The sequence below is a fragment of the Podarcis liolepis genome (assembly GCF_965112155.1).
Source record: "Podarcis liolepis genome assembly, chromosome: 5".
NCBI classification, from domain to species: domain Eukaryota; kingdom Metazoa; phylum Chordata; class Lepidosauria; order Squamata; family Lacertidae; genus Podarcis; species Podarcis liolepis.
This window is the reverse complement of record NC_139556.1, coordinates 35,431,017-35,443,216: the sequence shown is the minus strand read 5'-3', so window position 1 is coordinate 35,443,216 and position 12,200 is coordinate 35,431,017. Positions and strand designations below refer to the sequence as shown.

Below are 12,200 nucleotides of genomic sequence, written 5' to 3'. Positions count from 1 at the left end.
TTTACAGAAGCTGTCTCAGTTTCTGATTTGATCCCAGAATGTCCCACTTTTCCTTAAGATGTCCATGTTTTCATCGGAGAAATGTTGGAGGGCATGCACCCCATGAGTGGGCCAGTCCTACTGTTGTCTAGGGAGTGGTGAGAGGGAGAAAGCACTCTGTATGTGCTCTGCGGAAGAGAGGTCCCAGTACATATTATTTTTACGGGACTGAGCTCTAGTAATAAACCACAAGTTCTGCTACAAACTAAACTCTGCCTCCAGTGGACTCCAATTCCGCTCTCATCAGCCCAAGCCTATCATGGTCAATTGTTAGATATAATGGAAATTGAAGTTCAGCAACATCGAGGATCAAAGGTTCCCCACCCCTGGTATGACAAAGCTCAGTTTTAAAATAAATAAATTTTAAATAAGGCTCAAAGTGAAGGCCATGAGTGAAGTCTCACTGTGAGCAAAGTTGCTCTCCTCACACTGGTAGCCTTTTTTTAGCCTTTAGACTTCTGCTAGATAGCTAGAGGATACATTTCTGGTAAGCACGCTTAAAGGTAAAGGTAAAGGGGCCCCTGATCATTAGGTCCAGTCGTGACTGACTCTGGGGCTGCAACACTCATCTCGCTTCATTGGCCAAGGAAGCCGGCGTACAGCTTCCGGGTCATGTGGCCAGCATGACTAAGCTACTTCTGGTGAACCAGAGCAGCACATGGAGACACCGTTTACCTTCCCGCCGGAGCGGTACCTATTTATCTACTTGCACTTTGACATGCTTTCAAACTGCTAGGTTGGCAGGAGCAGGGACCGAGCAACGGGAGCTCACCCTGTTGCGTGGATTAGAACCACCGACCTTCTGATTGGCAAGTCCTAGGCTCTGTGGTTTAACCCACAGCGCCACCCGCGTCCCTGTAAGCACACTTACTAAGCTGTAAATGCCCCATTGGACTTACTTTGAGTAAATATGTTTAGTAACGCAGAGCATCCAAGTCACAGTCCTGAATTCACCATTTCCTACTTGACCCATTAAGCACCGTGATATTGCAAGAGAGCAGGGATTCTGCAGGTGGGATGGCTAGATGGAGGAAAGGTTCACACAACAGACCAAAGGACACTCTGAGAGAACTGTTAAGAGTGTTGAACTAAAATCCCCACTCAGCTTTGAAACTCACTAGATAACCTTGGGCCAATCACTTCATCTCCATCTAATCTCCTTCACAGAGTTGTTGATCTGATAAAGGGGAGGGGGAACTGTGTGTTTCACTTAGGTCCTTGGAGGAACAGGGACAGAAATATGGCAAGTAAAATCAGTTTGAATGACATGTGAAACTATGCCACAAGTATGCATTTAAGATATGGCAATTGAAGTATGGGTAGTTGCTTCTACCAGCTTTTGCTCCATAAGTGTAATATATCTCCATTTCCTAATAAAGAATTCAGTTCTCAAGTCTGACACTATAAAATTCAGAGACTTTGTAGCTAGGAAACTGAACAGGACACCCCGAGCAGAAGACAGGAAGAGAAAAGGGCATTATCTCCTCTCAGTTTAAGAAGGAACCACTCCCCAAAAAAAACCTTGTCTGTCAACTGGAACAGATTAAAATCTTCATATTTTCCTAATCAACAATTTCCTGTTTTGTGGGAGGCTTGCCCAGCAGGATCTTTATAGGGTTAATGTCAATAACTTTGTTGCTCCAGTTGCAATGACTACCGATTATTTTATTTGCGTAAGTCAACATGCTACATATTGTTTAAAACCATAAATGGCTTGGGACCAAAATACATAAAGAACCTGTCCTATCAAGGAGGTGTATTTGACAGGAATACTGCCCTTCCCTTTAACAGCACCCAAGCTGTGGAACTCCCTGCCTGGACTCCACCTTACCATCTTTTCACCACTGAGAGCAATCTTAAAACACAAGAAGCTGGTATAAATTGAACCAACATAAACTAAGTCAGCCATTCAGCCATTCAGGACCAGGCTGAACTGCTCTAACCTGGAAGAGGGAAAACGAGCCTTTAAATTAAGTTACACTACTTTTTTCGTTGCCTTAATTTACTCCAGGTTCCTAGGTCACATAACCAACATGCATGTGATAAGGATTCAGCCTAGGTTTCACTCCCTTCTGTCCTGCCCCCGCCACACTCGTTTTTCAGATTTTACATGGGCTTAAGATCCAATAGAAGGGACGCGGGTGGTGCTGTGGGTTAAACCACAGAACCTAGGGCTTGCCGATCAGAAGGTTGGCGGTTTGAATCCCCGCGGCGGGGTGAGCACCCTGCTCCTGCCGCAACCCCAGAGTTGGTCACGACTGGACCTAATGGTCAGGGGTCCCTTTACCTTTATCTTTTAAGATCCAATAGGGTCTGCTGAGCCAGGATGGAGGAGTTATGCTAGCCTATGTCTGGCTGAGCCAGGTTAAGGGAGTTAAGCTGATCAGCAGGATCCTAACTCCACTCATCCTGGTAGATCTAGCCTTAGAATTGTGCCCCAAGCCTTGTTTAGGCAATTGTTTTGTTAGGTAAACCAATTTTTACTTTTTGCTCTTTTCTTGATTCTCTCTCAACTTTTTTATTTGATTGAATTTGTATAATAACAGTTTCAATATCTTTTTTAAAATTTTCTGTAAGCGCCCCAGGATGCTACATAACAAAAAGACAGGAGACAAATGCTTCTGCATGTAAAATATCTGAAATACCGTAGAAGCTGCAGCATTCCTAACAGACAACAAGGACTATCACAAACATAAGTTGCTACAATGCTGAAACCCTGGCTGCTGCCAAATAGTAATGACTGCCTGCAGCCATTTATTCACAAGGTTTGCAGTACTAGAAGTGATTTAATTATTCAGCTTCATAAATTTAACTCAAGGTTGTTAAAGGAGTCACACACTGGCAAGAAAAGGCTACATGTAGTATCTGCCCAATAGCAGTGAACAAATTGTGCTGTAGACTCAGCAGTCTCATACTGACGCACACTATCTGTGGTACTCAGAGTTCTCAGTGTTTAATGCCTTCCTCTTATGCACTCTAAATTTTTTTTTTAATGCCTTTACTATTTCCTCCAGAGCATAGAGGGGCCCACAATTAAATAAAGGGTTAGAGTCAGGGCAAAACAAGAGCTCAATCCCAGAATTTATTTATTTTTTACTAAACAGAATACTTTTTGTTAATGGTCTGCTTTATGTTGGGAGTGAAGCTTTCTTGCTGTTGAAACCTAATAGTCACAGGGAGGACTGAGAGCAATAGTTCAGAGTCCAAGGAATCTGGCTCGAGCCCTAGAGCAACTGTTAGGGAAATGTGAAGTGGGTGTTTCCCATTAGGCTGGCTAGCCACCTTCTCAATGCGGATAACTTTAAAAACTGCATACCAAATAATGCCACCTTGTGCAAATAGAATTCTCTTGCCTGGAATGGTCTGCAACTTTTCTAGACTTAAATGTAAAAATCCTGCAAGCGACCTTGTTTTACTCAACCTGCTTTTTGTAATACAGCAGTACATCATCGTCATTCTTGTGTAGTACATTTAATTGACCTCTGCCTAGGGGTACAGTTATCAGTTAATTCGTTTTTATTAAATTTCTATATTGCCCTTTATCAGAGGATCACAGGGCGGTTTGCAATATAAAAACACAAAAATGCATACCATAGCAACAACCAAAAACAATTCCCCTGCCACACACACACACACATATTTCAAAGGCCATAGATTGTTTAATTAGCCAAAGACCTGGCTAAAGAGGAATGTTTTTCATATAGAATGAAAATGCCCCATTAGCCTCCCTGGGGAGAGCATTCCACAAGTGGGGAGCCACAACAGATAAAACCCATTCTCTTGTTGCCACCCTCCAGACATCTTATGTAGGTGAAACATGAAGAAGGGTCTCAGATGATGATTGTGGGGTCAGTTCATATGGGGAGAGGCCGTTCTTGGGTTATTGCGTTCCTGGGCCATTTAGGGCTTTATAGGTCAAAACCAGCATTTTGAATTGGGCCCAGAAATTGGCAGTCAGTGCAGTCGGGCCAGGATTGGCGTTATATGCTCTCTAAGTGGAGGCTTCTGCAGTGTGGCAGAGGAAATATTTTTTGTTGGCAAAGAGGTCAAAAATCAAGTGTGCCGGGGCAGAATGAAAAGCCACTTCATTTCCCCAACACACCCCTGAAAAGGGGCAAAATCTATGCCAGCCCTGGAGCCAGTGTAATTTCCCTTCCTGTTGAAAAACAACCTGGGGGGCACAGGAAAAATACCTCTTTCACCTTCTGCTGTAAAAGCAAGCAGCAGGGCTTTGAAATGCTAGTTCTTCTGCCATGCAACTTCACACCACTACCACTGTAGGATTACCCTGAATTATGGATCCAATGATATACCCACCTACTGGGAAATAAGATGCAATTAATCAATGAACTTCTGAGTATATGTGTATAGGATTATGCTTTAAGATGATATAATTTTGCATGGAAAAAAATGCTCTCATATTATTTATGTCTTACGCAGAAGCATTCATAAGTAATTATACCAACTATCAGCAGGTCAAAAATACTTCCTTAAAATAAATTCAGTCATTATTATTTTTTTAATGCTTTCATTACATTTTGAAGCCTTATTCCTAGCGCACCATGTTTGAAGTAGGTGGAGAAATATACCACTTGGTAAAAAAAAAACAACTAAAAAGAGTCGTTTCATTGTTATATTGCTTGTGGATATGAACAATAAAGACAGCTTACAACAATTTATTTGAAAATAATTTAATGTATTATCTTCCCATACATAGTTCGGAGTACATTCTAAAGGTCTTTTTTTTTTAATACACTTAATGAGAATGTACATTTTACAAGACAAAACAAAAGCAAGATCACAAGTATTCATTCCTAACATACATTGTAGTGTTTAAGCAAGGCAAACACCATGAATTACATCAGTTGCAGCATACTGTATACCACACATCTAAAAATCTTCAGTGAAATGACTTAAGACCTCATTTTTACACCAATTACAAGTGAGCAGAAAACACTGCAATATGGTTGTTTGTGCGGTGTCCAGATCATTCATCATTTATGCATCTTTTCTCTTGATGATCAGAGGTCCCACATTGTCTCCCGTTTCATCATTATGGTTTGTATGAGACCCATCGCATAATGGAAACTAGGGAGGAAAAAATACATTAAATTTACTTTTTTATATATATAGCAAATAGCAATTCACAAACAACAAGGAAACCTAAGAGTGGCCTGATTTATACCAAGTCATGGTTTGTTTCGCCTAAGTGTTGTTGACTTGAAATCTGAATGCAGCCCAGTGGATAGCCATAATTTATTTTCTGGCAAGAAAATCAGAATGTAATGCTATGATTTGTAGTTGGCTTACGAATCACTGTTTTTGAAGACTATGGTTGGCATTATGTCTCAATCCAATGGCCTTGCTTAACCATGGTTTGTTTGACTATTCCTTCCCAGGTACCTGCCAAACTACAGGGAGAACCAAGTCACAGTGTATTTTCCTAACTGTGAAACCAACACATGGTTGGCTAAGCAAACTATGATTAATCAAACCATGGTCAAGAGTTAAATGCTGTTTACAGCCAATGCTGAAGAAATTTGGGTACGCTACCATCTAGTAATTTAGTAGGCCATCAGAAGATATCACAGTTCCTGTGCTGATATGACAGAAGACTTGTCCGTACTAAACTTAGACCTAGATTCAACTAACCCACTGCACTAGCAGAAGCCAGCAATGGGGCTTCTACCCTCTCCTCTCCTCCTCCAAAATCTATTCTGGAGAGTCAGGAGAATCCCAAAAACAGCACAGTGGGAGGGGGGCGGGGGGAGAGCCGGGTCATTCTGCCTGGCTTGCAAAAATACTTGCATTCACAGGCCCGTCAAAAAAGTGCAATTTTCAATTCCTGCCATTATAAATAAAATACATTTGTCTGAGGACTAGTATCAGCATTTGGCCTTGAAAACAAGGACAGGATCAAAGTATTTCAACATATTTGATCAACTGCTTTATTATCCAACCACTGTTACAATTTACACTAGAATAATTCCTTTTTTGCTTCGAACACTGAACAACCTATTCTCCTGTTACAATATTTCTTTTCCCACTATAACCTACCCCTCTCAGTTGTCTTTTAAAATATGAATGCTTAAACATCAATATTCAATGGGGTTTATTCTTATGTTACATGCTCTCAGGAGGAAACCTTCCTCGTATGGAAAATTGCTTTGATTCTAGAAATAGCCGATTATTGGGCTTTCAGTTATTCCTTCTGATTCTTCGTGATGAACTAAAAGTACCATATTTTTCGCTCTATAAGATGCACCAGACCATAAGACACACCTGGTTTTTGGAAGAGGAAAACAAGAAGAAGAAAAAATCTGAATCCCAGAAGCAAGCGGGATTGTTGCGCAGCAATCCCGCTTGCCGTCCTGGCTTATGGGATAGCTGCGCGCAGCCTCTTCCAGGCAGGGGTAGCCTTCATCCCCCTGCCCAGGAGAGGCTGCACGCGGCCAAAGGCTTCCCCAAGAGCCGTGCTCCCTTTAAAGAGCTTGCGGAGTGTGCCCTGCTTGGGGACTTTTCCCTGAGGAGGGAGAAGGGCAGCCCTTCTCTCTCCTCGTGGAAAAACCCTGAAGAGCCTCAAGATACGCTCCACGCGGCTCTTTAAAGGGAGCACTGAGCAGAGCCTCCCGCCTGCATTCGCTCCATAAGACGCACATGTATTTCCCCTTACTTTCTGGGAAGGGAAAAGTGCCTCTTATAGAGCGAAAAATATGGTAAGTACTTTGGCTGTGGAGGGTTCAGCTAATTTGTAATTTAAAAGTTACAAGATATTTGCCGTTTTCTTCTCTTACCTTCTTTGACCTCCAACATCGGCAGTACACAGCTTTCTCCCCCAAATCTTCCATATCAAATGCATGAACTACCTTTGGGTTATCTTTCTGGATATGGAGATTTACCATCCCATTACAGCATCTGTCCTTGCTGATAAATTTTTTGTAAGCAAGATAGCCAATGGCTGCCGCTCCAGCAGCAAACGTAACGGCTGCAATCCATTCAACTGAAACAGAAATATGGAGAAATGGTTAAAGAGCACTCACTAAGGCCTTTTGTGCAAACTGGTGCTGAGAAGTTACCGTCTGACAGAATTTTCATTTTCTCCTCATACACACTTCATAGCATTTAGTAGGGCTTAATCTGTGTTCCCAACTGCCAGAATATAAACTGAAAGCACTCTTTCCTATGCATGTCTACTCACTAAACACGGAAAGATTTTGCTTCCAAAGTGTGCACAGGATTAGCGCCTTAGGGTTACATCTAATGTTAGACCTATTCTGAATACAGACATTGAAATTAATGGACATAATTAACATAGGTCCATTGATTTCAGTGGGTCTACCTCCAAGTATATCCTAGTTGGATTTAACCCCTAAAATGCTATTCTATTCCAAGTGGTGAGTTTGATCAAGTTCAAAAATACGATTGTAGTTTTAGTTTTTGTTCTGACACTCATGGAAAGGAACCACTTCATTTCTTTTGTGTAGACCCAGTAGAAGGGGTAAATAAACTTTAGAATACTAGAAATCATGTTTCCCTTCTCAAGGAAATGATTAACCCTCAAGACTTCTTCCCCCTCCCTATGCAACTTAGAGCACAACCATTTCCAAGTAAGTACTATTTTCAAAAGGTCAAAAATGTAGCTAACATGTGACTTTAAGGAATGCCAAAATGAGAAACAAGTAAGTTAGATCGAAAGAGTTACATAGAACTACATACTGAGACAAGAGATAACCTGGAAAGGATTCTCATAGGAAGAGAAGGAATTCGAATATTATCTGGCAGGTAAAAATAAGGTCATCAGTACATGTATTTATTATTAATCTAGTACTCTGTTGAGGAAAGAGAAGTCAACCTATTCATCAATCACAATCATTGACACAATAGAGGTTACTAGCTTCCAGGCTAACCAGAGGTGATTAACTTTGCAAACAAACAAGTATTTCCCAATTAAAAATTCTAAAACTCCCACTGACCGCATTGGGATTTATGTGTTTGGATTAGCAACCCTGAAGATGCAATCTTGTGCAATAATACTTTATACTTTGTCCACACTATTATTTCAACAGAAGGCATTATGTTGAATCAGGAGTTCCACTAAAGTAGGAGTAGGAAAAAAATTTAGCCCAGCAGGCCAGATTGTTATCTTCCCCTATCTGTCAATCAGTTGATGTCACAATGAGGTCCATTGACCTTTTTTGCTCAGAGGTGGTCTTCAGAACCCTTTCTCGAAACACTATTTTGTGCAGGGCTTTGAAAGGGGCTTCTGACAATCAGCCAATTATTGGATCTTCAGAAGTTCCTTTCAAAGTGCTGGTCAGCAGAGCAAATAAACACACTTTCAGCTAAACCAGGTTTTTACCTGCCCTGACCTCATGCACAGCATCAGGTACAGAGAAAGTTGCTACAGCTTGGCCAAAACTGTCTCATAGGCCAAATGAGGGTGCCTGGTAGTCCTAATCAAGCCTGCCAGCTGGAAGTTCTCCACCCGGCACTAAAGCAAGGGTTGCAGTCGAACACAACCAAAATATTTACCCTAGAAGCTTTAGCAGAGCTTCCAGGCAGACCAAAAAATATACCAGAGGTTAGGAAGCTTGAGCTCCACCAACTTGTCCCTATCACCTATATGCAAGTCCATAACACTTTTATCAGGACCAGCTTAAGAACAAAAAACAGCAATGGGCTGCTTTTGCAGAATCACAGAATTTTTCTCAAGCTCAGTATTAAATGAGGGGAGATGGGAAGAGATAAAGTTGTTAGCGAAGACATGGTAGAAAGTTGTGTTTACAATGTGTGATTGCAGTATGAAGGCAGTGTTTTAAGAAGACTGATTACAGTTAGAACCAAAATGTTTTGAGAACATCCAGTTATTTTTCTACAGAAAATGTTCCATTCCAGAAGCTCATTAATAATAAAGAATAGATGCCACTAGCCAAACTTGGAAGTTTCGGAGTTTTTAGCTTTGTCTGCTAAAGTAAAATAAGCATGTTGAATTAGGTTATTCTCTAGATCTTGGATATCAGAAAATTTACTAAAACAAATGGAAGATTTTCTCATTTGCAAATTACCCTAATTTACAGAAGAATTTTCCCTATAAAAATTGTCTGGAAAAATCGTATCACACAACCAGAGATATTTTATGCTGAGCAGAGAATAAGACAAAGCTCTGCAAAAGGCTTCCTGGACAACCATCTTGGAAACTGCAATATATTGGAGGGCATGGCAGAAACTCCATCTGCACCAAAAGTATTTTATTTACTCCCTCTTCTTTATCTCTGCCTGCCTAGAGTTCTGTGAAACTGTAAAGTTCTTACCGTCAATATCTAACAAGCCTCATAAAACTGTTGTACTGTACTCTCAATTTAACCAACTATAGTGGAGCAACACAGCTGCCGCTGAATCTTTTTGTAGATAGGCGAAAGTCCTTGGTGCCGAGTTTTATTTCCAAGTTCAGTAAGACAAACAGCTCACAAACTCCATACCCACACATGTCAATACAACAAAAGCTATACAGTATATAACTACACACTCATGAAATCCAACCAGCTCATGTCAGACAGAACACAGGAAAGCATGGACCAACACATCACAAAAAGAAGCTTGCAACTTTCAGATGCCCTGCACTTGTTGGAAGTTAGGGGGTCTAACTACATACCTGCAAGGCTGCACCTGTGTCATAGGCACATATAAACCATAGTAGGGAACAGATCACGCAGACCAAGATAAATATGGCAAGAGTATTCTGATTCCTACTATTTAACTTAACTAACATAAGTGGAGGATGGAGTGTTGCCACCAAAAGCACTGTAGGGCGCAAGGAAAATGGGTGATCAGGAACTATGGTGAATGTACAGAATATCATATACAAAAGGATTGAGCTATATAACATATGTGATGTCAGGATCCCGACAGGCACCTGCCTAAAATGCTGGACAGAGACACCTACAAAAAATTACAACTCTGGGCGTGCATCAGGTGTCCTTAGAGATGTGAATGCCCAGAAACTAAGGCCTGAAATTGAGAGAGTTGACATGGAGTAGGGAATAACACAAATACTGAAAACAGCTCTTACAGCAATAGTGCTTTATTTAGTGTGGTTGTACAGCACCTGACTGCTTTATCCTGTTTTTCATCACAAGATGACAGTTCTGCTCTACAGATCCTGGAACTTGAAAGATTGTTACTTATCCAGGATCAAAGAACAGTTAGGTCCCTTTAGATTCTGAACAAGCTTCCTCAAACTCAGCCCTCCATATGTTTTGAGACTACAATTCCCATCATCCCTGACCACTGGCCCTGCTAACTAGGGATCATGGGAGTTGTAGGCCAAAAAAACACCTGGAGGGCAGAGTTTGAGGAATCCTGCTTTAGAATCTTTTCAAAGCTGGGCAATAGTTCTTCAAAATATGAATTAGCAATCCGCACCCTTAGTTGATGTTGGTTTGCTAAATCTTACAAGTAAAAACAGGGGAGAATCCCAGCCAGTCTCTGATTATGTGCCAAGTGCCCTCTGCTCACTATTGACCAAAAAGCCAGCCCTCAAATCAAAGTGCGACTTTTAGGCAAACGAAGCCCTGAAGCCTCTCCCCTTAGGAGCAGGAGCCTGAATGCAACCTTTCTCAAACCCACACCTAGTTACATTTCCCCCAGCAGGAGCACTAAACTACCCCACTAATCCCCAAAGGTATTAGTTAAAGACGCTGGTTTCCGCGCAAGAGCTTCAAGGGCGTCCACCACGAGCAGTTCAGAGGCCGAGCTTCACCACGCCCCCTTCCCAAAAGAGCCAAATTCCGGCTAGGAACGCGGTGCCTCAGCTTAAAGACTTGAGACAACAATTCCAGCAGCAGAAATGCTTGGCATTTGTAGCGCAGTCACGAGTTCCTTTGTTCTCGGCGCAGAAGCGAGCGGGAGAGGCAGAGGTCAGGCAGGGAAGCCCGACTGTCGGAAGTGCGCGGCGCCCGAGGGCTCCCGCGGAGCAAACAGGTGCGGGGAGAAAGGCGAGCGCTTGGCCAACGCCCGCTAAGATGACTCAAGGAGGAAGAAGCAGCCTCGGGGCATCGCTGCTGCTCTTGCTGCGCAGCGCAACGCTCCAAGCGGCGACCGGAGCCCTGGAGGGGAAAGAACTGCTGAAGGTCACTGCAAAAAAAAAAAGCCCAGGGGAGCTGCAGAGGTCGCAGGTGCAAAACTGCTCGCCCCCTATTACAGTCAGGTTGGGGCCACTTTATTAAAAAAAGACTATGCCCCGCCCGCCTCGTTGCAGGCGCCACATTCCCGGAGCCTTTCTCTTTCCCCGGCCGTGAAGATGCGCCTGTTTCGAGGGGGAAAGAGAACTGCATGGCACACAGGGCCCTGCGCTAAGGTAACAGGTCTCTCTCTCTCGGCTGGCAACGCGGGTCAAAGGGAGGAAAGAATTGCTCGGGAACCACGGAGAAACCCCACATAGCCCGCCCCCCTTGCAAGGGCGCCGCTGCAATCCCGCGACCTTGCAGGCTCTTACCCCGCACGGAAGAATTCGACCCGAGCCCCATGACTGCAGCCCCGGACGCACGCCGCGCGGCCACCCTCTGAGGCTCCGGCGAAGGGCGCGCGAGGCGGGGCGAGGGAAGTGACACCCGGCGGCGACGCGCCTGCGCGCCAGGGCTTTTAACATGGCGCCGGCCGGGGGGCGGCCTCTCTGCTTCAAGGGGCGGGGCAAGCGCTGCAAAACCACCCAGCGCGGCTCTAGCGGGAAGGGCGGCCGCGGTGGGTGGAGGGAGGTCAGGGGTCGGGGGTGAGATCGCCGGCGGCTGGAGACTTAGAGACCCCGGGGGTCGTCGGGAGGATTAAAGGAAAGGGGGGGGGGGAGGAAGAACAGTCAATGCCACCCTGAGCATAAATGCTGCAAATGCGAGAAGCAGCTGAATAAACGAGCCGGGAAAGATTTGGGGGACAGGTGCCAAAGGGGACAGGGTCCCTCAGTGGAGACCTAAGAGGGCGCTGCCCCACCAACCGAAGCGCCTGCCTTCCCGCTTGCAAACAGTCCATGGGATGGCGGTGCCTGCCAGCTCCTCCTCCTCCTCCTGCTTAGCCTCGGTGTTGCTCTTGCAGAGTTGTTCCCAGGTTCACCTACACCTACCAGTCTTGAGGGGCACCTGCTGCCACTGATCCTCGAAACCTTTAAGAAG

At 43.8% G+C, this 12,200-nt stretch overlaps 1 protein-coding gene across 1 annotated transcript; it reads right to left on the bottom strand.

The window, feature by feature from the left end:
* Positions 1-4,714: 4,714 nt before the first annotated feature.
* CISD1 (CDGSH iron sulfur domain 1) lies at positions 4,715-11,680 on the bottom strand. The gene is made up of 3 exons (XM_083505205.1): positions 11,534-11,680; positions 6,834-7,039; positions 4,715-5,127 (listed from the first exon to the last, which is right to left on the bottom strand). Exons 1-3 carry the CDS (start codon positions 11,562-11,564, stop codon positions 5,038-5,040), a joined length of 327 nt encoding a protein of 108 aa, XP_083361331.1. The 5' UTR covers positions 11,565-11,680; the 3' UTR covers positions 4,715-5,037.
* Between the last annotated feature and the right edge of the window lie 520 nt (positions 11,681-12,200).